This window comes from Hippocampus zosterae, chromosome 12 (genome assembly GCF_025434085.1).
Source record: "Hippocampus zosterae strain Florida chromosome 12, ASM2543408v3, whole genome shotgun sequence".
NCBI classification, from domain to species: Eukaryota; Metazoa; Chordata; class Actinopteri; order Syngnathiformes; family Syngnathidae; genus Hippocampus; species Hippocampus zosterae.
In genome coordinates this window covers 19,018,905-19,045,495 of record NC_067462.1, presented here as the reverse complement: position 1 = coordinate 19,045,495, position 26,591 = coordinate 19,018,905, and the positions used below count along the sequence as shown (strand labels likewise).

Genomic DNA, 26,591 nt, shown 5'->3' with positions numbered 1-26,591 from the left:
TTTCCCAAACCAAATTACTATGGAAACAGTGCAAAAGGGAAGGGAGTGGGGAGGACACTTTCCATTGAGCGCTAGCTAAAATACATAGCAAAAAATTCAAATTTTATACAAAACCTTTTACTTTAAGAGTTTATAAAAATGTTTTCTTGTGTTCTCATCAATATTTACATAAGCTATTTACCAAAAAGTAGTATGCTCTGTTTTACCGAAGTGTAATTCTTTTTTTTCTGAACTTTTTTCAAATTTCCTAAAAAGGTGAATAAGGCTATTGTAACAACCCAGGATCCATATACAGTACAAACATGAATGTATTTACAGTTTGTTACCTACAGAAGAGTGGTGCAAAATTTCTGAGTCAAGTGACCGAGGGGGGCTGAGAATACGAGCAAGGCATTTTACAAGAATGTGACGTGCTTTTCCTCTCCGACTTTCAAAGACTCCCATGGCCTCTCACAGTCATTCAATCACATTCATACCAAATCCGCTCAATGTAAGGAGAGTTTTATTCAAGTGACAGCTAAGAAAAGGACGCCAGATTCAAAGAAACTAAATAAGATTGTCATATTCTGCTGCACTTCAACAGTAACTAAAACAGCTTGTATGTTATATGTGTCTTTTTTTTTTGCATCTCACCTAAATACTTGTTCGGATGTCATACGCTTTTAATTGTTCATTTTTACACGGTGAAAACTTTTGCACAGCGGTAAAACAAAATATTTGGAAATAATATGCAAGGAATGAAACTAACAGCAGGTTTGTTTGACACTTTGTTGTTGTACAGTGATGTCTTTTGGAACATCTTATCAGTGGTTAAGAACACTTCCCATAGGTGTTTTTTTTAACGTATATATCAGAATCGATTAAAAAAATAAATAATTGCATATTTGCTGATTCTGTAGCCTCTTTGAGGCACAAACCTCATAGTAGGCTTGGCTTTTCGGTGAAATTTTGATGCGATTTATGAGGAAGATGGCAGGGGCGCTGTACACTCAGAAAATGGATCTCATCGTCAGCTGAAGATTTGTGAAATCGGTGAAAATCAAAACACACGCACACACATGTAAAGACAACATGTAGGATGTGTGTGAAGGGGCACTGGGTGTTCTTGACATACAGTATATGCTACACTGAGCGAGTGACGGGAAACACAGCTACTCTGCTCTATGAGAGCCAAGGGTCCGAATTCCCTCACCTGGCCCTGCTTCGCCTGGAGATCTCATGAAATTGCAGGACTTGAAGCATATCAATTAATAAAATATCTAGGTTGCATAATGTGCACGTATACCACAATATATTATCACCTCTTGCCATGCCAACACCTGCCTGTGCTCTGCCTATCATAAATAAAATCTCATAAAATCTTAATATTTTTTTTATTTGCGTTTTTATAAGGTATACTTCGTAAAACATTGTTTTAAAGCGGCAAGACAGAAACCATGATGGGGTGGAAAAAATGAGCGGCAATGGATGAGTGTGTCCCTGCTTTAAAAAAATGTGAGCACTGGCCATACTTCATTGGGCTCAAGATGCCCTTATCCTCAGATGTTTAGGATAAACGTTACAGTACCGAGGGCTGTTCCACGCAGCTATGCTAACCTCTGTTGTATCTTGACTACTCTTCACCGATGTAAAAAAAGAAATGCGACACTAAGGCAAATTGGATTTCTTATTGCCCTAAACAATTTCCCGTTTAAAGCTCAGGTTGCGGGGAGCTGAGGTGAAGTCGTTACTAATCACAAATGCCAGGATACAGCTTCTCTCCAATCTCCTCTTGTCACGGTCTATCTCTGCACTGCTATGAAGAGTGCAGGTTCCAAAACAGGGTTAAAAGTGCTGCTCTTTATTTTGAATGCCCTCCACGCTTCGGGCATGTCTTTTGAACTGACCTGTCACACGACTGTCCTCATTCCCATCCATCTTGAACACACTTGCTACTTTACTTGTGTTTGAATGTTACATACAAAATGACGTATGTATGGATGATGAATTAAACCCCGATGTTCACGCAGCTACACAAGGATCTGAAAGCCACACGTGATCAATTCCAACGTATTTTGACACAGGATACATACTGGATACAACCTTCAAGTAACAAGAAAGGAGGATGACAGATGGAATGAGGATTAAAAAAAGAAGAAGAACAACAACAACAAAACTGTTGGTATTGACGCATGCGCGTCGTAGTGGGTGGGTGGGTGGGTGGGTTGTATGTGTGGCTGGCAGAGTGCTTGGACGATAACTGCGAGTCAGTCAAGAAAGTCCCAGAGGGCATGGGTGCAAAAATCTATCCCCCTTTTTCTTGTTCGCCTGGGGAATCCAAACAATCATTCAAAACAGTGAACATCAAGAGAGGGCAGTCACTTTGTCAGTTCATGGTCAGCCTACATCCCCTCCATTACCTTTCCTCCGGCCTCAAATCTTTGTCGATTCCCAGCTCATTTCATATTTTTCCAAACGGCAATATCACTATGATGAGGTCAAGGAATCTGGAATTTTTCACTTCCATATAGCTGTTGGCCCTTACCATCACAGCAAAAGAAAAATAACACTTGCAGTCTCTCGAACCTTTCCGACCTCACATATCCAGCTCCCAAACGTGCGAGCCACTCTTGCAGAAACCAGAAAAGTGGAAAAAAAAAAGAGTGGGCAAAGATATTCTAAGTTCTTCCTCCTCTTCCCCAAAGCCAAACAGAGTAGCAGCAGCAGCAGCAATTTCTCAAGCCTCTGCCAATCGCAGTCAAACTCGCTGTGAACATACCAGAGGAAGTAGGTATAATCTAATGTCGACAACAAAAATACTATCAGAGGAGAGGACCTGGCAGAATGAGAGAAAAAGGGTCAGGGAGTTTGTTTGCAGGCATGGAGGCTGTGCTCGCTGAAACCATGAACCTGCCACTCTCTACCCTGGGAGCGATCCAGTATGTCTCATGTTTTGAAACGTTCCCCTTCAGACTTTGTAATAGATGTTGGCAGGGCTCTGCGGTGGCATCTCTTGGACGATGTAGACCGGGTGGCCGTAATCACCACTGACTTTTTCGTAGTGGGGGCAAAAGACGCTGTCAGCAGTCCTGAGCGGGATGATGATGTCGCTGGGCTCTGAGCCATTATTGTTTCCGCCACTGCCGCTTCGCTTCGGCGTGGCCAGAGTGCTCAGAGACAACGTGGCCGCATGCTGCGGCGAGTGCTTGCGGTGACGCCGCCGGTACTTGAGCAGCAGCAGCACCAGCATGATTATGATGATGATAAAGATGACGCTGCCTGAGGCGATGCTGACAAAGATGGCCACCCCAGAACCGATGATATTGGACGACTTTCCGCCTGTGTTGTTTGCATCACTTTCTCTGGATGCTGCGCCTGACGGACAGAAAAAGATAGGCGTGAGAGTGGAAATGACAGAAAAAGCTTGTTTTTCATGACAAATAAGTTGAGCCCATAATATATGTTAGCTCTTATTGGGCTATTTTGAAAGCGTAATTTTTTTTAAAGGGGAAGTCAACCCCCACATTTCATCTGCAAAAATTCATGGGTCTGCTTCAGAAAACAGATGAGCCCTCAGTATCTGTGAGATCATTTGAGTTGAGAGAAAGTGGCAAAATGGCCGCCGCCTGAGATGGTTCAAAATGTTGCTGCTGAACTCATATTCCACAAATGCATCATGAATCAGAATGCCGTGCTCAGACAAATTGAGGCGCATAGAACATATAGTATTACCGTAAAGAACATTTTGGGGTTGACTTCCCCTTTCATGTCATGGGAGGCAAATGTGCCATGGAAAAGCGTAAAGACGAAAACTGTTCAAACTGAGATGACGTTTCAAAACATTCAAGACATTGCATTGGTTTTGTGCAACAAAATTAACAGAATTGTGAATAGTGTTGCTCGGTCGTGTCTAAGGCGTGTTTGAAATTCCCAAGAGCACTTCAGATGTGGTTAATGCTTTCACGAAAAGAAACAGGGACAGGAGACCTCTTATCTTTCTTTTCTTTTTTTAACATTCTTTTCATAATGTACACTGGGTGACATGACAGCACGATGACGAGGGTTCGAGAGAGAGAGAGCGAGAGTAGGGATACTTATGTTGAAGGCTTTTCTACGAAGGTCAAATTAAATTGGTTGCCATTCGCATCCAGCCTACGAAGAGTGCTGCCTTAAAACGATGACAAACGGACAAAAAAAGGCACTTTAATGCTCGTATAATTTGAAACTACCAACCCAGAGGGTGTTTTTTTTATTAAAATAAATAAATACCGGTACATTTCCTGTCTTACCGAACCTCTAAATCATGTGTCAAACTCGAGGCCCGGGGGCCAGATCCGGCCCACCGGGTCATTTTATGTGGACCGCTAAAGCAAATCATGTGTGTCAACTTGCTAAAATCTGTACCGAAATTTCAAATTGTCATGTATAATAAATAACATTGAGATTTTGCAATAATTTTGTTACCCAGTGTACACTCACTTGAACAATAATTGAACAAACGATTATAATTGACTGATTTCAAAACTAGATATCTATTATTTTGTTGTGTACAAGTAGTAATTTTGTGGTTTCACTGTCATTACGGCCCTACGAGGGAAAATGTAACTGCTCTAAATGATGGAAATTGTTTGCGTCCAGGACTAAAGGGTTGGTGTACTCAGGTGTTGCCTGGTGTCCATGATTTCTGCTGATCCCCCGAGGCCTAAAAGTGATCTATCTGCAGTAGTATTGAGGTAAGAGCTGATACAAGTTGGCAGGCAGCCCAAAGCGAGAACCCTTCTGCTGTCGTACAAGGAGATTATCCTGCCTCGTACACTCTCCTCTAATGCCCATATGCTCCTGGTAGCAGCTGACATGAAGGGGGACTTTTTTTTATGGTAGCACAGGATATTAATACAGGGGAAAATATAGTCGGAGCAAAGCATTGTTTTTAGAGTTTTGAATGAAATTCTAAAGAAATGTCTGATGCGTGCATATGGATATTTTCATTTTGCTTTTGTACAAATTTTGGTGGGACAAGAATGGAGCAGGGTTCAAAAGACGGCACACCATCAGTTCATTTTGCTGAAAATGTCACTTCAATGATGGATTGCAGTACATGGGAGTGGACCAGCATAATGATGACTTTAAAGTCCTTGAGAGTGAAGAGGCCACATATGCCTATCACGTTAATGGCTGACATTCAATTACAGACGGATTAATTGGGGTCCATTCTTTTCGACACTTCCTTTGTGATCCCCGATTGTTTCAATAAATTCTCCACTCGGTGACCACTTGTGCTGATTTTAAAATGGCAGAAGATGAACTCACCTGGCTTCTCCAACACTTCATTATTTTTGTGGGTGTCCTTGCTGTCTGGGTGTTTCGGAGAGTAGGGAACCCTGGTGGGTTTGTCTTTGGGTGAAATCGGGTCAGCGGGATCTGAGAAAACACAATCAAGATACAGTTTTGAGTTTTCAAGTACAGAAAAGCATTCAATTTTCTCAAAAGCCAACAGTGCACCTTATAATATGGATCAATATTCTGATTTCTTGGACATAGTATTTTCAATGATCTGTAAAGCGCTGTTTTACACTTGCAGCGGTTGTGAGAGCGCTATATAACTAAAGCTGTATTGTGTTGTATTGTATTGTAATGTATTGAATTGTATTCCTTTAGCGTAGCTCAATCTAGTGGATGCATACTGCAACCTCAGCCACTATTGTAACTTGTATTTTCTGCACCTTGTAATGCGGTGCACCCTATATATGAAAACTATTTTAAAATGGGCAATTAATTGAAGGTGTGCCTTATACTCCGAAGTGCCTCATAGTGCAGAAAATACGGTACTCACATTTCCAACTAGGCCAAAATGACAACAACAACACAACGACAAAATTATGAATAGTATATCATGATAATGAGAGTTAAAAACCACCACTGTGGTTTTTAGGATTTGCGTAGCACGGCAGTATGATGTATGCTAGGTATGGCATTATGATTCTTTTTTGGTTCCACATTGTTGTCTTTTGCCCAGTTTATGCCCTCATTTTCTACCACCCATCATGTCATTGTCTCCACATGATCCTTGTGATTGCCAATCAGCCCTCTCCAGCAAAGCGTGACTTGTCCTGGTGTGCATTGTTGTCTTGTCAGGATGTTTGTACTTTGTTCCGTTTTCCTTCAGTAAGTCTCTGATCATTCTAGCGTGGCCTGTTGTCATCTTTGCTGGGTCGATCCTCTGTGTCACAGAGCATATTTTATTTTTTTAGACTTATTATTTCTCATTTTTATCTTGCTTTGATTTGCCTTGTTTGTTAATGAATAACTTTGAAAAAAAAACATTATTTATTATAATTATTTTAGACTACCATGCATCCCTACCTTGGCTTGCCTGATTCAATCCACATGAACTCTAACTGTGTGTGTTCTTCACACTAGTCGTAGACGGTCACTTGTTTCGACCTGTGACATTTGTGTCATAAAGAAAGTAAACGGCTATTCGCGTGGGATCGGGAAAAAGCCACGGATAGCAAAAAAAAAAAAGTAACCCAAACTCATGATAAACCAAAAGTTTGAAATTGTATCTATTGTATGAGGTAGTTTAAACTTTAAATGGATTATAAACTATAATCCCAAAAGAGTTTAATATCATTTCATGGATATTGAAAGAGGCGAGGGCGCGTTTTCCGACTTATGTAAAACATCGGGTTACACATTTTTTGGGGGAATGGAAATATATAAGTCGAGAACTGCTTGTACGTTATTTCAAAGCATAAACGTTGCACTATTTTCAACACGGTACCTCAAGAAAATGTGCCAGCCTCGGGGAGTTGAAAAAAAAGCACCTGATTCAGGAAAAATTCTTAGATTAATTAATAGGATCTGGTTTTACAACTGTGCTATTGCATGGGTGGTGCTTGTGACAACAGTTTGTGTGCATCTATAAAAAGATGACAATTGTATGGGTTCAAAACTGCAGATGTTTTCACGCTTGCAAGCTTGCACAATTGTTTGAATGCGTCTTTCTCTTCATTCCAAACTCATTCAAGTCTCTTGTGGTCTTAGCAAACTAAACATTACATTTGTCGAATGTTACTAGTTTTTTTTTTTTTTTTACACTGAACGAACACTGCTGTGGTGGCTGCTCATTGCTTCCTCTTACTATAATTTACTAATACTCACTTTGACCCACTTTCATGACCATCTTCATGGACATGGTCTTACATACTCCCCCGTCCTGGTTGTCGATTCCCTCCATCGTGCCATTTGAAGTAGCTACAGGACAAAGAGAGATTAAAAAAAAAGGTTAGAATGATCAATGTTTTCTTGGTAGCCTGGATTGCTAAACAGAATATTGGTCTTTAAATATAACACCAATAAAATCCATTGTCCGATATGTGATTAATCAACCATAAATCAACAGCATATCATTTGAGTCACTATACAACAGAGAGAAAACTATTCTCCCCACCCCTTTTTTTTTTTCAAAGAACGTTTCAATGTTTATCTTTGTCTTTTGTTGTAATGTACGTAATGTGTATCGGTCTGTTAAATTGGTCGGGCCCTAATAAGTATGATGGTTTCAAGACCCAAAGGTTCCACCACTCAATGTGGTTGCTATTATCTAGTATGTAGTCTCTAGTGGCTGGGAAGAAGCACTGGAGTTGGTTGGTGGTTTGAGTGAAGAAGGGGGGCAGGCGCGGGGTAGAGCTTGTGGTCTATCAGGTCAGTAACATCGAAGCTAACGAGCTGCCAGGGCTTAGCAGCTTGGCTTCTTGCCAGAGTGCAGTGGCCCGCATTCACTACATCTGCCTCCACCATACTCGGAAAACCTCCCGCCCCCTTGCTCTGCCTGCTTCTTGTCCCAAGATCTCATTCTCTAACCCCTCCTCTGAACAACACCCCACCTTACGAAACCCTTTTTGCTCATCACCCCTCCCTATCACCGCCACATGTTCCACTCCCATTACTGCAATTTTTTTTTTCATGCAAGCACGACAGAACCTTCGGAAAGATACTCATTTGAAAAATTAAGCCCAGTTTCCTCTCTCTCCCCATTTGCCTCGGTTGTCTTTGTTTTTCTTCTCTCGGCTACTATTTTGATCTGGATCCCCTAGCTGTGATGGGAAAAGACACAAAGAGGATGATAACAAGGGCTCCCTCCCTCCTTCCATTCTCCCTCCTCTTGCCCATTGCCTCTCTCACTCACTGACCTGTGGCTTTCGAGTAGTGGCCCAAAAGCACATTACAGACAAAGCTCCTTAAGGGCTTGTGCTTCTGTGATTTTGTGTCCGTGTGTGCGAGCGAGCGCTTCATAAACCTGTTAGCACAACACACAAGAATTTAACAATCCTGTTGGAGATCATTAAGCGACACTGTTGACTTGTGAGTGACTTAACACCGTGAGGGCATGTTTTTACAGTTGTGTTTATGGCATGGCACATTTGTGCAGACAGGTGTAAGGCAATAAATGAAAAGAAAGAGTATTTCGGGTACAATCACACGGTGTCGGAACCAAAAGAAGGCCAAGAAGGTTGGTTTCATTTGATTTGCAACACAACTGCAAGGAAAAGTAGTGGTCCTGTTACGTACAGAGTTAAAGCTGTTGTGCCAGGGGAGCCCGACTTGGATTTAAACATAATGTGTTGGTTTAATGGGCTCAGGAAGACAGAGCAGCCCATCTGAAACATGCCAGACACATGATGGATTGATTGAAAGACCAGCCAGTTAGAAATAACGGGCTACCCCTCATTGCTGGGTTACATTATTGGTTATTGGACCTGGTTCATGCAAAGTAATCCCAAATGGATTACATTCAACATCCTTTGGCATGAAACAAGACAGACAGTCAGGACATGACGAAAGACAGGAAGATGGAAAAAAAAATTAAAATCTACTGGTATTTTGTGTTTTGCAGGCCACTAGTGATGGATGAGGAGGATTGCTGCAGAATGTGATTTATTTTAAAACTTTCAATATGGTTAGAAGTTTAGTGGTTGGAAATTTGAGGCATACATTCGTGTGCGCACACAATTGTGAAAAAAAAAGCCGTCGCGAGGAGCGGACATCAGGAAAAATCCTCTAGCAGCAGCAGGAAAAAAGTCATGTTAAGACTCAACTGACTTAACCAACAGACACAATGCAGTACAACCCATATACATTTTGGGCACACACGATGGATGAAAGGACTGACAGGTCGACCAACTTTAATGTAATTACTTTTCTCCCTTTCGTGCTGTTCACAAGTATCCAATTATTTTTTTCTTCTGTGAATGGAATTGTTTCCTTTTACTGAGTGCAGTCTGTCTTTAGTCCAATGTCAGATGAGATGGGCTCTAACTAGCCAATGACCTTGTAAAATGTAAACGTACAGAAAATGGATGGATGGATGGACGGATGGATGGAACTGGCCCTGGAGGTCATCCAGTATGTCACTAAAACCTTCATACAGTCTTTCTCACTTGAACATATGTCACAAATGGCCTCAACAAAATGACAACGGTAAACCTATGTGTCCTGATTATCTTCCTTTTTTTAAGATACCTGTGAAATGATCAACAGCATTCAATGAACATCCTCCCCATCTTAAATGCGCTTGCAGCCTTCGACCATTCTGAGTTTGATTTCTTATCTTAAAGTTCCTTTTCTCGCATTTGTTAAATTCAAAGAGTGGGAAAGCATCAAACGTTTAACTAGACAGTCAATTGTGAGATGCGATTTCAAGTACCTAATGCACTAAGGTGAAAAACCTCCAGTGTTGCGGATAGCTTGGAGAGTGTTTACCGCCAGAGCTAATTGAGACAATTCAGCTAACATTAAAAATGTAATTGCATTTTCCTCAATTAGGAAGCTGTGAGAATGCGGCCGTTTTACTCGACGTCGGACACTGTAAATTTTGGCTGCTTCTGTGGATTATCTTGTCATAAAGACTGGAATCTACTTTGCTTTCATTGTTCTATGTTGTGGGTTTGATTTACATACAGGAGAACAAACACGCCGTTATGAGACTGTGAAGTGATTCCAGAAATACAGATAGGCAGAAAGACAAATTGTGTTGCGCACACAGAGAGAAACGAGATGATAAAACCAAGTGCAACCAAGACAGCTATGATCTACCGGTACATAAATATGAAGCGTAATTGCCATCTGTAGGGTCGCTAAGGAGCGTGAAGCCATCGTCTCAGTGCAGGGGTTGTGGCCTGGTTAATTCCCGTCACCGCTCTTTGCCAAATCACCTGTGACAGGGGGCACCTTAGCAATGACCCTGAGAAAAAGGCCGGGCCAAAAGACTGGTCACCCCAAAAATCAACGCTGTCTCATAACAAGTGCTGCCCATCACCTCAAAAGGAATTCAAAGGTCGACATTGTTCGGGTAGATGATGAACAAATTAACCATTTATTCCAGACATGAGAAATGGTTGCATCATATGTGACAGGTTTCAAATCCAATCATTTGAGAATTTTTCCACAAATCCATCGCCACATACAATTTTTGTTGTTGTTTGTTTGAGCCTATTAGTGATTGGATAATGAAACCTTGAATTAATGGAACTTCCATTTGCTTATTTTCCATGCAAATGACTCTTTTCACAGAAATGTGATTATAATTTGCTTCTCCGTCTGAAACGTGCTGCATTCGCTCTTTTTGAGGAGATCTATTTTTTGCTCCTCCCTTTTGTTGTTCTTAACTCCAGTCACTCGACTTCACTGCGTCTTTCTTTCAATACGTCAATCACGGACCTGTAATTGTTCTCCCCGATGCCCGCGTACTGTAATGTTGCTAACAAAGGCTCTCATCTTCAAGCCATGCTGCCGCAAACGATCACATCAAATCCATTTGCCTCCCAACTGGAGCGGCAAGCGCGGCCACTTAAAGACACATTCACGGACACGGGCGTGCATGAAAGCGTATCGTGCACACTTGTAGGCACAGTGACAGAAATATCTGCAGACATAAAGCTGCCTGTTGGACAGATGCAACACAACATGTGTCAAGCAGCCTGCGTACACACATACACACTCACACACAGAAGCACCGACAAAAATCACAGATTTATTTTTAGCGACAGGAAATAGACTTGAATGTCTGTCAAAAAATGAGATCCGGAGAATATATTTGAATCAATATGCTTGAATTGATTGTGTAGGTCGATCCATGTAATCTAAGTCTAGCCTTTGCGCAGTTTATCAGCATAAAGCAGCGCTAATCCAATTGGTTGAGATCCAGATCTTTTGAATGGATGTGGGTTCCTTGGCAATTGAGAGAGGACATGGAGGATTAAACGCTGGTTAATTAATTATGTATCAAGTGCTCGCTCCAAAAGACTAATCAAATCCTTGCAGTAAATCTTCAGTGTGAGGCTTCAAAGAGTGGACGCTACGTGCATACAGACCCAAGTTTTTTTGTTGTTGTTGTTTTTTTTGTTCAGGTCACTGTATACGCTTCTACTATTAAACGTACTTGACACAATAACTATTGTTGTCTCACAAGCAATTACACCCAGAAGCAAAGACCGGCGCTTTCCGCTCTGCATCTAATTTCATTCTTCGTCTTATCTTTTTTTATTTATTATTTATTTATTCTGTTTTGTGTTTGTTTGAGGCTTTTCTTAATCCAAAAAAAAAAAAGATCATCACTGCATCACAGCATCAACGCCATCCTTCAAATGCGGGCGGCTGCAACAGCTGCAGAGCTGAAGCAAGAGATAGACTAAAGAGGCAATTAACAGAAAAATACGACTCACTCGGAAAAAAAGACCAATTTCTCCTTCTCTTGAGGGTGACACATGAGCATTTTTGAGGGGTGGATGTCGAATGAGGGCACTTTGCATGCAATATAAAAAGCCGTTATCGAGAACCCTTTGTTTTGAAAGCGGGCAAGATGTATTTCGTGGGAAGCTTTTGGAAATTGAAAATTATTCTTTGTTCATGCTGTGATAACGCTGTATGAGCGAGGAGACATAATCTATAGCGACGTGGAGCTAAGAGGACGTCTCTTGTTGCCCTACGGAGCGTGCATCTGGACAGTGTGTGCACAAAGAAAGCTGCCACAAGCTGCACTCCGGGGCAGTGCAACAATAAGATTAAGATATCCTTTATTTGTCCCGCAATGGGGAAATTACAATCAGAATTCAGAAAGGAAAAACGCTGGGTAGGGAGAAGGAAACAAAAAACACGCTCGAACTATCCTCTTCCTAAGTCCAGGATAAAAAAAGACCCTAGCACATAAATAAGCATATGACAGTTACAACAAGTCACAAGACATAACTTGTATAAGAGGGAGGATGAATGGGAAGCGGGGGTAACCGCGACGCGGCCGAAAAAATGACCAGCTGCACGGTCCCCGTTGCGCTCCGCATTATCGAACCACGGGGAAAAAAAATATTCAACTTTATCGTCACACATCTGTTTCTCTGGACATGTACCTCGCCCTCTACTTGTAGATGGGATGCCTCTTCATCGCTTACTCATTCCTGTTCTGACATTGAGTGGCAGGAAAACAGGCAGATTACTCTTGGAGCATCAAAGCAGAAAACGCCAACATTAACCCATTAATATTTAACTGCAGCGTTTTGGTGAAGCGAACTAGGAAAGAGGTAAGAGTTGGGTAATTGAGCTTGTGCACTTTGGTTCTCTTACGTCTTTCAGCGCACACAAGTGCATTATTTTTTCGTGTTTGTTCAGCTTCTGCGGACACCCATGACTGACTTGAGTGTCTGTGGAAAAAGCCGCAAGACCGGGGCGAAAGCTCTCACCTATATGGACATAAATGCCCAATGCGAACTCCTACAAAGAGACGTGTCAATGCAAATAGGACGACGGGGACACTTGTTCGGTTTAAGAGAAACCGTCGTTGCCAAAATTTGCGCCCGTTATTAGCCGTGAACATGTTTTGTTTCCGAAACAACTGCTTGTCATAAGGCGCGCCCGTGCACATGCTGCGCAAGAGTCAGAACGGGGAGGTTAATGCGGGAGGTTTCCTATGCTGACTCTTAATTGAATTGCACAATACAATCCTACATTGTTTGGATAAATTACTATTTCCAGCAATTCTCTCCCTATCCGAAAACACCACTTCTTCTTCCCCTTCCGTCTAGAGACGAAGAAATATTGCCTTCCTCTACAGTGACAGCACACAGATGGCGGTGGCAGAGCCTCACAGATGGTCTTATCTTCAATATACCCCCCCCACATCCCCTCTGCACCACAGATGGTTCAGTCCACCTCCCATATTACAACCCAGGAGGCCGTCACTAAACCCCGTCAAAACTTCCCCAAGGATGTTAGCACGTCACAGGTGATCAGGAATGTAGCGTGACCCACGTAATTCTCAGAGTGGATTATTACACGCCGAGAGAATCATAACAGCTGGATCAGTCACAAAACAAACCTCAAGGTCGCAACTAAACACGAAGATACATTTCAACGGATATTTAAGATCGCATTGGAGATATTATTGATACTTACAGATGATGTAATAGTCTTTTCCCCTGAAGAACTCCAAACCCCAAAGGTTGGGGCTGAACTCCTGAAACTTGAGGGTGAACTTTACGTCCTGGTCAGGCTTGACACAGTTAAGGAGTGGCGTGTCAGCCTTGGTAATGGTGCAGCTCTCCAGCTGCTCCCTGGGCACCATATACACTTTGTAATACTCCACTCCCTCACCCACCCCACCATCCACTCGAGGGCACACAATGTCCAATTTATCACCGATCTGAGGGTAGAGTACCACACCTTGTCCTGGCACAAATCTGAAAGAAGAAAAGAAAAACGGAACTTTACTCTCGCACACGACTTGACATTCATTAATTGACATTGACATTGCGTTTTGTTGCATTTGTTACGGACTTTTTCGAAAATTAAAAAAATCGTCATCATCATCAAATACATGTCCCAACATTTCATAGTTATGTCCTTGAATTTAGCTGTTGAACAGAAAACAAATATGTACCAATTTTATTCAACGTTCTGGAAACGTTGCCATGTAAGAAATAGCAGGACACAAAGCAACAAAACAATAGGGAGAAAAAAAAAGCCTTGCTTTGTGTGGCAACATTTCAACAACAGCAACAGTAGCAGGAATTCATCGGCAGGAAGCCTGGAGGCCTTTGTCTGGGAGTGTAATTGAATTTCCCTAAATATTTCCCAAACGTAAAATAATAGCGCCATTTAGTCTCAAATATGAAGAGGCCCTGCAGCATTCCGATGATCCACATATTCTCATTCGCATTGAATTGAAAGTGAGTCTTTATTTGCTGTGCCCCAAGTCAAATCAAATCAAATCAGGCACGTTTCCCACAGATTCGGGTATTAAAACAAACCATCTTTGTAAAGATACATTTGTAAAAATATAATACTTCAGCACGGTTCAAGGAAGTTACGGATGTGAGGACGAGCTGATGAAAGCTACGATGATGACTTTTCATGACTCCAACCGAAGATTATCCTTGAGTTTCATCAAGTGTATTATATGTGTGTGAGGGCGTTGACAGGCTGCAGGAGTCTGGAGACAATTACATTGCAAGCCCAGTTTCATCAAAAAGAAATGTGCAAAAAAGAAATGAATGAGAGACCCACCCAGTCATTTGATTGCGTCCACACATATAAACAAACATTTTTAATAAAACAACAGCTAGATTTTCCGCATCTCCGGGGGAAAAATAAAATAAGATTAATTTACACGCAAGTGTAAATGCACTCGTGTCTGTCACTCCACTGAGTGAAATCAGCACATAAGGAGATAATGTCATGAGAGATGTTGTAATATTTAAACAAAGAAAGTCTCTTTCAGATCAGATCATGCCGAAAAGGAGCTGGTTTCCCCAGAGACAGATAACGAAGATGAACCTTTGGAAAGTATGCACACTGGATAAAGTTATCAAAAGGTCACTTGTTCAAGACGAAAGTGCAGTGTGTTTTGAAAATATCCGTCAACGTGTGGACAAGGCATAAAAAATTAATGTAAATAGTGCATACATTATTTATTGTTGTAGTCATTTATTTTGTACCCAGACATGCATCAGATGCTCAGAACATTGTGTTTAAAAAAGGTGTCATCTAATTCACTAACATATGACCTGGCTCAATGAAATCACACACACACACTTGTAAAAAGACGCTTTTTGCTCTGCCACGACAGACGGTGTATATATATATATATATATATATATGTGTGTGTGTGTGTGTGTGTGTGTGTGTGTGTGTGTGTGTTTATTCACAACTGGAGAACACCCAGAAAAACATTCTCGAAACAATTTGTGGTTTCATGCACTTTGAATTGATGTAGGAAAAATGCACTTTGTATTATTATTCCCTTTAAAGTTGGAATGGAATTAAATGATTGCGACAATGTGTGTGAGTCTTAACGGATCAAAGTGTATGGCTTAATAAATGTATGAATTTGCATGTGACACCTTCAAAAGTACTGAGGAAGTCTTGAATTTTGCCAATTGGGTCTTGAAGTTTTATGCTGTAACTTGGCCTATCGCGATAATTACATATTGACTCCATGAGAAAAAATGAACATCATAGTTTTTGGGGGACCATTTACATGCGCGTTTGTTGACATACGTTATCAAAATCCATTCACGCTTCTTTTGTTTTGCCTCTTCCATCACCCTGTTCGCCACTGTGCAAGTTGGCACTCAACCACGCACACGCACACACGAGAGCTGCAACTGCTTTTGAATCCTGTCTCAACGGTTCACCTCGACTGTTCGCTTGTGTGCCGTCGCTTCACACGGCACACGAAACGCTTTTTCTCATTTATTAATGAGCCACTGCACCGTGTACAATACCGCTAACAATAGCCAAGTAGCGGTAATGCTATCCAGCGCAACCCTGCGTTTGGCTAACAGCTATCCTTATGGCCCTCTTTTCTTTGCTGTTTCATGCACTACGCCCAACAGAAACTTGAAGACACTCGTGACTGGCACAAGATACCAGTTTCTAGTGCCAGAAGTGAGCTCACAGCTCGCTTGAAATTGCTGTGCGTTAAACACATCAGCCTATGTACATCATATGAGACTTATTCCATAACGCTGGCTTTTATTTAGGAGAGTATTGATCAGTTGGAGCCTTGGTACCTAAAAATCTGGGGTAACCAGCAAACATAAACATCAAAAGTACTGATTTGTGAAATCTAGGCTTTCTTTACTTGAACGTAAAGCTGATATGATCTGCCTTATTCTGTTGGATGAATGACAACAGTTGGATTCACGGGCTGGTTGTTCATTCCTTTTGCCCTTGAATGGAAGAACATTTCATTTTTCTGCCTGTCAGCATACACCACTTGCAGATACTGAAAGAAATGTATCTCTGATGAATGTGTGTGAAAAAAAATACACAGTCAATCATGATAATGATGATGATAATTAATAGCGCTGTCAACGTATTTCCTGTGATTATTCTTTCACTTTTAACTCAACTGCAGACGAAGCAAATTGACTAAAGACGTGGATTCCCAAGCAGCCATTCCAGCCTTCTACATCTAGGTGAAAGAAGACGCTTTTGGCTCTGCCACGACAGACAGTATATGGTTGTAAACATTGTTAATATTTGTCTGAAATGTATTTTCCGACAGACACCCCGAGTCATTTTTATTTCTCCTTTTTTTTGATATCTAAGATATTTTATTACATTTCAATGCAAATCTTCACTACAATTCAGAATTGAATGATAATTGCACTTAAAATGATATACTTGAATTATTTTTTGCTCAATCACAATTTCAATGCCATTTAAAAAAACACGATCATTTATCATGATAGTTTCTGAGAAAATATATCATCAGGGAAAATTTGTGATCGTGACAGCCCTAACTGTATATAATGTCTCCGTGGAGAGGCCATTAGTAGAAGTTGGCTGTCCTTCATAAAGAGATCGCTGCCAAGAGTGCGAAACTAAGAAGTTCACTGCTCCTGATCTTCATTTTATTTATATGTTGTTGAGTTACAATTGACATTGTTTACTGTTTATTTTAATCCATACTTTTGTCAAGTTGTAGTCAACTTTGAGTATTTATTCGCCTCTCGTATTTTCTTTCAATATCAATTCTAGTTTAAAAGACATGGGGATTGACACTGCATCTTTCGACTACCTTTAGTCCTCTTCCCGACAGATACCATGGAGGATTTTCTGAACTCCCAGAATGAACAGCAAAGTAAAGCTTTTTTTTTTCCTTTGACGACTATAAAAGCGGCCCCCGCAGTGTGGCAGGGGAGATCTCACGCAGGGGACTTGTGGCAAGGCACAGATAATTCATAATTAACAACAAGCACACAATTAAATTGAAGGGGGACAGGTGGTGAATCAATGAATAGAATTTTTTTAATAAGGTGATTTTTGCCGAAATGCTCATTTTCGCCGATTAGCGTCACTTTCAAATGAACAGATGCAGAACTTACATTCTTTTCTCCATCCCGCTCGAACGAGTACGCATCATTTTTTTCTCGCTCCCGGCAATCGCATGTACACAAGTACACACGCAATATACACACAAAGAACGAATACGGTCAAGCACAACGGCTAAGTAGGGCGAGTGGATACTTTTCCAGCCCCCGAGGACACACTCAGTGCCAAAGTACTGATGGACACGGGGACAAAGGGAAGCAGTATGTTGTCAGAAGATAAAAACATAAGAATGAACATTTCCGACAGCTTTCAGTTTTCATTACAACTGATGTTTTGTTTTGTTTTGTTTTTTTTGGGGGGGGGGGTGGGTGAAAGATTTAACACATTTCTAACACTCTTTCTAAAAATCACAAACTCTTCACAAAGAAATGACAGACAGACACCAAGATATCGACCAACATCCTATGTACATACACGGAGGAAAAAAAGGTCTTTGCTGATAAGACATTTCATTGCAAACTTTCCGACAATCATTCTGGGTGTCAGACTCCTGCCCAGTTAGCATGAATGCTATCTCGGCAGGAAATGGGCAACTTGCTGAAGATCAAAAGTTTCCAGAGATAACGCAGAGAAGCTTAATCATACGCTCGCCGCAGACAAGCGAGAGCCAAAGAAAACTTCATTGTCTCATGCTGCCGTCTTTGTTTTGATCCTGTTTTTGTCTGAACAGCCCGAATGTGACACATAACTCTGGTTTCATTTCAGAAGAAACGTATAGAAAAATATGATGTGCAATATTATATAAATCTTCACAATGGAAAAAGTCAAGAAGATTGTTTGAAACTTTAAAAAAAAAGGTCAGAAGTAATGGCAACTTAGAAGATAAAATTGTGAGAATGCAAGTTATCACCAGTGATTAATTTGTTCTGCCCCTCCCTAATTGTACTGCGGTTCCTCCCTTGCCTGTTTTTCAACGCGTGGGAGTGTTACACATCATAATATTACTTGTCCCATGATCTCACTTTCAACTCTTCCGCACATCCATTTTGTTATATTTTTAGGATTGTTTTTGACTGTAGTCCCAAAAGAACGACATGCCTCCAAGTCAAGAGCAGACATTTTTCAGGTTTACAGAGAAACCATTCATACATGACTTACGTATTCCCAATTAACAACTGCTCAAAATTGCAGCCCATATGTAGCGCAAATAACATGACGTACTTCAAAAACCATGTCGAGGCCAGTCTCAGAATCAATTACACATGTCAATAACTGATGATTAGATGAATGTTGTGGCAGAATATACATGTATGGCGGCCCGGTACACCAGTGGTTAGCGCGTCGGCTTCACAGTGCAGAGGTACCCCGAGTTAGATTCCAGCTCCGTGTTCTCCCCGGGCCTGAATGGGTTTTCTCCGGGTGCTCCGGTTTCCTCCCACATTCCAAAAACATGCATAGCAGGCTGATTAAACACTCTAAATTGTCCCTAGGCCTACTACCCGGAGACAGCTGGGATAGGCTCCAGCATTCCCTGCGACCCTAGTGAGGATCAAGCGGCTCGGAAGATGAATGAGATGAATATGAGAGAGAGAGAGAGAGAGAGAGAGAGAGAGAGAGAGAGAGAGAGAGAGAGAGAGAGAGAGAGAGAGAGAGAGAGAGAGAGACCCGGTAGTTGAGTGGTTGGGACCTCGACCTCACAGTGGAGAGGTACCCCGAGTTAGATTCCAGCTCCGTGTTCTCCCCGGGCCTGAATGGGTTTTCTCCGGGTCCTCTGGTTTCCCCCCACATTCCAAAAAACATGCATGGTTGGCTGATTGAACACTCCAAATTGTCCCTAGGTGTGGATCTGAGCGCGAATGGTTGTTTGTTTCTGTGTGCCCTGCGATTGACTGGCAACCGGTTCAGGGTTCCTGTAGACAGCTGGGATCGGCTCCACCACCCCCCGTGACCCTTGTGAGGATAAAACGGTTTGGAAAATGAATGAATATATCAAAAAATAAATATATATAAATATATACACAGGGTCCCTGATTTCCGAACATCTGACTGCCATAAATGTTACTAAAATACCGTATTTTTAACTGTGTGCCACCATCACACTGTTCAGTAACTGTAGATCTTTCGCATATCAGTTGCAACCCCCCACAGAACAGCACCACCCCAGAGGTGGATTTCCAACAGAATGAAACGATAGGAAGGAGAGGAAGACCACTCTGTCATCTTGCCAGCCGCCGTTAAGAAAAAGAAGAATGAAGACAAGTCAGGCCGCTGTCTTCCCAGCAATGCCAACTCAGCAGTCTCAGCTCAACTTAGCACTTTGAAGAAATCTCAGTCAATGCCGTCTCCGCCTTTTGTCTATGTGTGTACATTGACTTCACTCTCAAGGTAAGTTACGGGATGGTACGCGCTACGTACTGTGGAGCTTGTTGACATATTGCCCCCATTGAATAGCTGAGAGCTGCGATCGGGATGGAGTGTTGTTTGGTGGCGGACTTTCAGTTGACTTCCTGTTTTTGTCAAGTAAAAATAAGTCAAGTGGAGTGCAACACGCTGCCTGCGACTCCTTTTCTTTGGCACCAAATGATTCTTTTTTTGTTTTTTTTCATGGCCTCAAATGGCAATTACACATTGACATTTAATGTGTCTCGACTTACGAACAATTCAGCTTATGTACGGCCTCTGGGAATCCATTGCGTTTATATCTCAGCGTGCCTTCTGTCTTTATACGGTATATACATATGGATATCTCAGATTACATTGTAGTCCTCTGCATCGATAACCGGGCAGCCCTCTGAATCATGAGGTGGCAAGAGATTCCAACCCCAAGCCGCACGGATCGAAACGTTGAAGTTTCTGAAAATGGTGTCGAGCACAATAAAACACACTCTTGCGTCTTTAATCCCTCCATCTGCCGACCATCCTCTCTTCCAAAAGTCAACAGAGAAGCCAAGCTGTGCTTGTTTCTCTCTAACGCAGGCGTGTACATTTGATGGGTAATCGAGATCATTTAGAGGTGTAAGGTTGAATAGTACTAAGCGGGCTTGCCAATGTGTTGACAAAATTACTTAACAGTCTTATTGGAAACATACTTTTAAGCCAGAGCCGCTTATGTTACAATTGATCTTCCAGCAGTTTGGCCCACTTAATTATAAGCCTTTCTCTCAAGATGCGTGTGCCAAACGGGGATGAAATTCCGCGCGACAAGCCCTGCTAGCATGGGTTAACATTTGAGTGACACCGGAAACATGAAAGAGCATTTGTTTGGGTGCCATCTGTTTGTCTAGCTACCTTTGCTCCTTTAAGGTTGGTGCGCATGTGTGACGAGTTTTTGTTTTGTTTTTTTCAAAAGGGGAGAGGTTATCTTATCAGCTAATGAATTTCAACCAATAGATTATTGTGTTACAAAAACCAAATGGCCACCCTGGTGTATTCCTTTGTGAATATCCCCTCAAGTCGATATTCCCTCGAGCCTCAAATTCATGTGAAAACAAAGCAGAAGGAGGGGATGGTGAATATCTACCCGCTGATCAACAGCAAGTGTTTGAATCCCGGCCGCAACGCAAGGTTTCATTAAGGCGATGGACAAAGAAGGCAAGGCAAGGCAAGGTATAGTGAAGGTTAATCCACTCTCAATTATTTGCAGCGCTGTGGCTTTCGCCCTCTGTGGGCCGAAGGGACAGAGGTCTTTATGCTGACTGTCACTCTATCCCCTCTTGTCCTCTCTGACTCTGTCTGCACTCCCTGCACCTTTCATCCAGTAAGCCAGGGCAACGGGATCTGAGCGGCCCGAGACATAATTACCCTCCTCTTCCCGAGGGGGCACCGATGCTTTCTTGTTCTGCTCTGTTTCATTTCACTTTGTTTTTTTAAATGTTTTTTTTCTTTTGTTTCAATACATGATCTGGAAAGGACATCATAAAACAGCCACATAGCCTCGGCAATCTGAACACTCCGTCAAACACCACGTGGTTTAATTAGCTGACCTTTTAGTTTCATCCCTCAGCAAATATTCACAATTACGGCCAGCCAGTTTTGCAACATTAAAATGGCAGATCCTTCTCCCTATCGATTGCCGAGAGAAAGACGGGGGATACATTTTGAAACTTGAGGATTTTTTTGAAAAGTAGGGGGTCATCATTACAACCTTCAGAACCGAGGCTCTTTTCACTCATTCACGATGGACCTGCATCTCTAAGCAGAAGTCCGACCCCCAAAACAACAAAGGAACCCGCTGAGGTGCCCCCGCCACTGCCCGGTCACAAAGGGCCTTTGGGCTTATTCGTAATCTCTTAATGAACTGCAGAGGAGGAGAGGGAGCGCTCTTTTTACATAAACCATGTAAAGCAGACCCCGCTTTTGTTTCTCCCTCCCGACTACAAAATGGATTAGGAGGAGGCGTCTGTGTGCGTGCGTGTGTGAGTGAGTGTGTGTGCGCGCGTGTGCGTGTGTTAAGACTGTGGTGAGGAGAATGTGGAGGTTGGGTGTTTCCTTTTTTTTTCTTGGATAGTTCATGCATGAGGGCAGTACATATAACAATAGGGTTTAATCGACATAGCCATGGGCCTTGTGGATGGATTTTTATTTCCACAGATGCACACATGTAGCATGCATACAGAAAGCTATAGAGCCAGCCTCGAGTTTCTTTTATCCACTACTCCACCTACACACAAAGCCATTAAACTGGCCGAGAGCCCTCACATTTCAAATGTTCCTCCTTCTTGAACAGTCAAAGAGGCAGACTAAGAAAAACTAAAGGAGAGACCGAGCAAAAGCCAACATTTGGTTTGTCCAGCATATTGCTGACCTGCTCAATAGAGATATTCAGGAGACATGATGACTTTCCAAGAGCTTTCAAATTAAACAAGATCAAATGGTTTGGTTGTTTATTATATTTTTTTCCATTGCTAATCTCCATTGGTCAAAACGGGTGGAAGAATTGCCATATTTTGAGGGGTGGGGGTGGTTATCTTAGTCAATAAACAATTATCTTGAAGCGAGTTAGAATTTTGAGCCTCTAGATATTTCGACTTATGAATTTTGATTCTTTCTTGATTATTGCCATTCGGTCCATGAGCATAAAACCTCCCAAAACAGATTTAAATCAATGATATCACAGTCTGACCCTTTACCCCTGAAATAACACACAGGACAAAAAGAATGCGCACATGCACGCGCTAATTCAGCGGAATGTTTGCTGTTTTAGCAGCAGTCGGGGGAGCTAAAATTCCAAGGTCAGACAAGCATCACATGTTCAAAATAAAAGTTGACAATGCACAAAATTTTAAAGCTTCCCCTAAAGAAAACAGATTTACATTGATTTTTCGCCCATTCGTTTTCTATATAGCTTATTGTGTGTTGCGTCACAAGGACGCGAGTAGGTCATACACCAAACAGTCAACTGCTCCACGACTCTGCATGTCGACACAGAATGGAGCGTGAATCGCAAAAAAAACTATCATGGATGAACTTAGGAGTGAAGAGTGCCTGAACTGTTGGATAGTCAATAGCTGGGCCTCTACATCGATAGAGACACGGCTGTGGGAATTGAGACTAAAAAAAGAGCCCGACGCTTGCTGTCTGCAGAGTGCAAAGCTTAGTCCCTTACACCAAGCGAAAAATCCCCACGCACCCCACCCAAAAACATCACACAATGTGTCTGTATAGATACGATTTACACTCACTTTACTTTCATTAATAGTCACTGGAAACAGATGAGCACTTAACAGCCACATGGTCCCATTGGATATCACAGTATGCTGTAGATTGATCTGGAGTTGGCGCTCAGTGATCACAAAAAATAAATAAAGCAGACTGCTGGGAATAAAACAATGTTGCTGTGATTTTAAAAATGTTGCTATTCTCAAATCATTTTGATTTGCTTGAATTATCAAATAAGAATTGCTCTGAGCGGGCAATAGTCACCGGTAAATTAAGAATTGGGGAATCACTAAAAGCTGTAGGACACCCTCAATATCTTTATCTTAAAAGGAGTGCACCCTGACTCGATATATGGGCCAATAAATTGAAAGGTACACGTAGAAGAAAAACACAAAAGGTAAGAGCTTCATTCCTGCGTCACTCCTATTCCTGCGTCAATATGAAATAATTAGCCGACTGCGTAAGTTCCCCAAATGAAAATTATTTATTTTTTTCATGAAAAAAAACAGAACTTTTAGCTTTCGTATGAAACAAATTGTTTCCGAATGACATCTAGTGGCTCCCGTGGAACCCGAGCGCCAAGCAACCGAGGTAAGCGACGCAAAGTTTATACCTCCACGCATTTTCCCAGTGTCTCCCGAAAATATCAACAGCAAAGAAAACATTTGATTCTGGCCAAATATAAAAGCATTGAAGGCTATACTCAAATTAAGTCACATGCCGTTAGTCAACAATCCGAACATTTTATGCAGTTGCTGGAAATTGTTGTTTGGAGTGATGTTTTCTTCCGCAACCGGGGTCGAACAAAAAATTGATAAACACCTCATTAATGTAATTATACGCAAACGCAGACAGCAAACCATGCATACCACTGTTTAAAGTGATTTGTATTCTGTACGGTGCGATTTAACGCACGGCCCGTCGGGTCACAAGCATTGTAAAGAGCCGAAATGTCATCCAGCAGCCACGCAACCAACCAGGAGAATACACGAGACATCATGTATTATATGCAATGGTGTCCTTAAAATTATGTTGAAAGTTTGGATTATTTACGTTAAATTACCGGTACTTCCCCACAATTCAGCCATAAATTGCCACATCGTTAACGTTCGTGACAACCTTGGAAAAAGACGAGGATAAAACGTAATTGTTACTTATTTATGTATTCCTAAATCGATTTTTGTTGCACGCGTGCGTGTGTGTATGTGTGCGTGTGTGTGTGTGTGTGTGCAGGCGTGCGTACTTACTTGGTATTTGTTGTGTTCCAATAAATAGACTCCAAAATGAGCGCCCGACACAAGTGCACTTTGAAGACAAGAACCAGAACTCCAAAATAATATCTCCACATCGAGTCCCCCATGTTTTGACTGGTTGGTGAGTCTCCGGGTGGTTGCACGATTTTTGTCAAAGTAAATACACCTGTCCCAAAAATCTATTCAAACGACAAGCTCTCCCGAATGGAAAAAAAGTCGTTTCTTCGACTTTGTATCCCGATCCAGTGGAGATGCACGCTGATCACAGACCCGACGCGGTCTACAGCATCGTCAGGAGAAAGAGCAGCGTCACAAAGCCAAGACGCATAGTTTATTCACTGGCGCTGCGTATATTCTCCTCTGCTCAGAGCGCGTACTGAAAGCCGTCGCTATACATTCCTCAGAGTGAACAAGTGTTGTTTGTAGAATTAAAAGAAAATAAATCCCCTTTGTCTGAGTCCAGCAATTTGCATCAAATCCAAAGCAGCGGCAACGGCAGAGAAAACGGGAGCAAAGCCTAGTTGTGGAATGCAATGATATTCCGCCTTTCAGATGACGCTGGTGGTGATAAGCAACAATTTGTAGCTAACAGCAGCAGAAAAAAAGAAAAGGACGAAACAATGGTGATGGTCAAAATGAAAAAAATGATCAAACATGAGAATGAAATAAATCAAAAGAGCTGATGTGAAAGTTCTCATAATAGAGGTCCACAAAAGGGCTGCAGCGGCAAAATGTTGCAGATCCGTTCCAAACGACCGCGGACGACGTACGGACCACGCTTCTGCTCAGCTCCGAAACCTGGATAGAAAGTAACTGGGAGAGACCGCGAGCGGATATATTAGGTGGAGTCGGGTTAACCAAGACCCCGCCCATGAGCGTAGCTGATTGGTCCCTGGGCGGGGAAAGCAACACAAGTCGGCTGTCAGTCAAGCAGGGAGACTGGTTCAGTGAGTGTTGTGCCGGTGGGGGAGGGAGAGGAAGGAGGACGACTTGACTCAATTGTCCAATGTAATGGAACTGATTTTCAAGATTAACATATGTATAACGTATATCAGAGCCAGACACTAATAGATCAATTACATTCATGTGACGTCACGTAAAAGTCTAGCGTGTCCACAATTACACAAGATAAACATGAAAGCTTAAAAAATAAAATAAAAGGGTGTTCATATTGTTTCTGGGCTTCTGGTCCCATAATCTGGGCCATGACGACAATTAACTCGTGAGTCCGGACCGTGAAGCACAACGACGCAAAGTCCCTCCCATGAGTGTAATTGAGAGAGAATGAGAGAGAGAGAGAGAGAGAGAGAGAGAGAGAAGAAAAAGTGCAATTGAAGACAGGTCGAATTTTTTCAAAAGGCAAGAGCACCCACTAGCGGAAATGCCACACCGAAAAAAAGCATAAAAAGGGTACTGGACTAAATAAACTGTGAATAAAAATAAATAAACTGGAATAAAAATAAAAAAGTGCAATTTTTTAGTCTAAATTAAGTCTAAATTAAATTACATTTAACGTGAGTGAGTAGGAAGCTTTACGAGAGTGAATTCAACAAAATTAATTAGCCTACTATATTTTTCTATAAAATATTTTTTATTGGACAAGACCACTACTGTACTTGTAATTTTGAGAGTAGTAATGCCTACAAAATTATACAACTTTAATTATTGAACATACTTTTACCCCGAAAAGATTTTTTTCTAATTCAACGAGCGAGTTGATTTAACGAATGAAGATTCAAGCAGCCACTGAATTATATTTAGTCTATCAATACTTCGACGATCTCTCTTCACAGACACACGCACGCTCACAAGCCAAATCTTTGTTGATAGTCTTTCATTAGACCGCAGCTCAGCGATACCAACGTGTGAAGATCTGACACTTTTTAACAACTTAATTTGATCAGGGTCGTTAAAAAGCAGCCGCTGTGGATTGCGTTTGTTTGCCCACCCAATAATCAGGTTGATGTTAACACCAGGGAGATAATTTAGGAGTCGGATGCCACTTGTCCTGGCCGGGAATAAACACAAACAAAGCCACAGGCAAAACCCACTGATGTTTATTGCATCCGCTTGCTTGACCGACCGGTTAATTAATTGAATTCAGAGAGGCATTAAAGGGAAACGATACGAATTGTATTAGATGATTAAAGTTAACAGTCGAAACTTTGAGCAACGTTTTCTACGGTCTGTCTGCAGTCTAAAATTAAGCAATTTACAGTATTCGTGTGATGAAGTTAGGACTTAGAAACATGCCTTGGGTGTATTGCCACTTGACATTAGTTTTAAATAGATTTTTTTGGAATTTCATGCAGTTATTCATGGCTAAAGTCTACCTGCGTGTAACAGTAATTTACCTACTTTTGAGGA

General features: G+C 41.7%; 1 protein-coding gene and 1 long non-coding RNA gene across 2 annotated transcripts; one reads left to right on the top strand and one right to left on the bottom strand.

Annotated features, from left to right (window-relative positions):
* The first annotated feature begins 2,056 nt into the window (after positions 1–2,056).
* LOC127612115 (uncharacterized) lies at positions 2,057–2,386 on the top strand. The gene is made up of 2 exons (XR_007965572.1): positions 2,057–2,206; positions 2,247–2,386. It is a non-coding gene; the product is annotated as an uncharacterized LOC127612115 (long non-coding RNA).
* Positions 2,387–2,532: 146 nt separating this feature from the next.
* Positions 2,533–25,051, bottom strand: efnb2a (ephrin-B2a). Its single transcript, XM_052083071.1, has 5 exons — positions 24,219–25,051; positions 13,429–13,712; positions 7,144–7,236; positions 5,290–5,400; positions 2,533–3,354 (listed from the first exon to the last, which is right to left on the bottom strand). Exons 1-5 carry the CDS (start codon positions 24,329–24,331, stop codon positions 2,948–2,950), a joined length of 1,008 nt encoding a protein of 335 aa, XP_051939031.1. The 5' UTR covers positions 24,332–25,051; the 3' UTR covers positions 2,533–2,947.
* Between the last annotated feature and the right edge of the window lie 1,540 nt (positions 25,052–26,591).